Below are 1,357 nucleotides of genomic sequence, written 5' to 3'. Positions count from 1 at the left end.
TTTTACAATTAAATCTAAAAGTGCTTTCAATTTTTGCCGAAAAACACGTGCTGTGATGTCATGACGATCAGTTGTAGACTGTCCTTCAAATAAATTGTTTTTGATGTCATCCCACTTTGGATTACATGTAAATGTAATGAACAGATCCGGTCGACCGTATTTTCGTACATAAGACATTGCGTCTTGTGCATATTCGTTCATATGCCGTGGGCTACCAATATACGACGATGGCAATATAGTTAAACGCCAATGTCGTTAACATTAGCATCATTCATTATCGCATCTCGCAAATGAATATATTCCTCGGATCTTAATTTTGATTGGTTGAAACGAATAAAATTAAGACGTTCAGTTTCTATTTTGGCATACATATCAACGATGTACTGATGATATAGTTTACCACATCTCAAGATATAATTTTGTTCTTGTGGACGAACCATCAATCGATACGAATAAAAGTTCATGGCACTAACTTTTTTCTGTACATGTAGACCTGAAAATAAGTGCAAGACCTGACATTAGAAAATTATACAAATGAAATGAACTGAAAATAGATCAATTATTCACCTGTTCGTGGATCAATCATTGGTATATTGATATGGTAGCCATCGTCACTTTTCCAATGCAATATTGGGTATTGTAATGCATCGTAACTACGATGCAGTTCCGAAACACGTTTCAATTGATCATTTCTGCGATGAAGTACAATATCACGGGATCGCAACTGATCATCAAGGATAACAATAGCAACCTTATCAATTGTCGGTGCATTGAATTGCCTTGCATGTTCTCCAAAAGGTGTTCTATCAGCCCTTATTACAATTTTGTGACTATCAGATGGCATACGATTAAGAGCAATTTTGAACAATTGAACCAATGCGTTATGCTGATGGAAAAACCTTTGTAGCTCACGAATAATTTCTCGTCTTGTATTTGAAACAATTACACAACGTTGATGCAATTCACGATTTCCATCACCAATAAAATAAATTTGCAAAAATCTGGCCCAGAATCTGTAAAACATGTATGCAATTTTAGATAGATGTTGAATCAGAGTTTTTAAGACTTTATGATTAAGATTGATATAAACATGGGACAATCCTGTTGAGGTATTTACCTTTAAAGGCGGCATAAAATTATCTCTAATAATTTTAGTAGCACCAAAAGAAGTGATTTGAAATGCCGAATTTTACTGTTGAATATTACTCAAAAACTGCTTTGCCGTTTGAGATGTCCGCATCACAATGTGAGTATATTGCGTCCATCATTCCAATGTATCCGTACGTACTATAATCAATCTGACTATTGTAAATAAAAGCAACACGTAGCATTTCATCCAAAACAGCACGACGTATTC

At 34.7% G+C, this 1,357-nt stretch overlaps 1 protein-coding gene across 1 annotated transcript; it reads right to left on the bottom strand.

Moving 5' to 3' along the window:
• Nucleotides 1–239: 239 nt before the first annotated feature.
• LOC129947339 (uncharacterized) lies at nucleotides 240–1,024 on the bottom strand. The gene is made up of 2 exons (XM_056057864.1): nucleotides 568–1,024; nucleotides 240–493 (listed from the first exon to the last, which is right to left on the bottom strand). Exons 1-2 carry the CDS (start codon nucleotides 1,022–1,024, stop codon nucleotides 240–242), a joined length of 711 nt encoding a protein of 236 aa, XP_055913839.1.
• Between the last annotated feature and the right edge of the window lie 333 nt (nucleotides 1,025–1,357).

The sequence above is a fragment of the Eupeodes corollae genome, chromosome 1 (assembly GCF_945859685.1).
Source record: "Eupeodes corollae chromosome 1, idEupCoro1.1, whole genome shotgun sequence".
In the NCBI taxonomy this organism is placed as follows: domain Eukaryota; kingdom Metazoa; phylum Arthropoda; class Insecta; order Diptera; family Syrphidae; genus Eupeodes; species Eupeodes corollae.
This window is presented reverse-complemented; position numbering and strand designations above follow the sequence as displayed.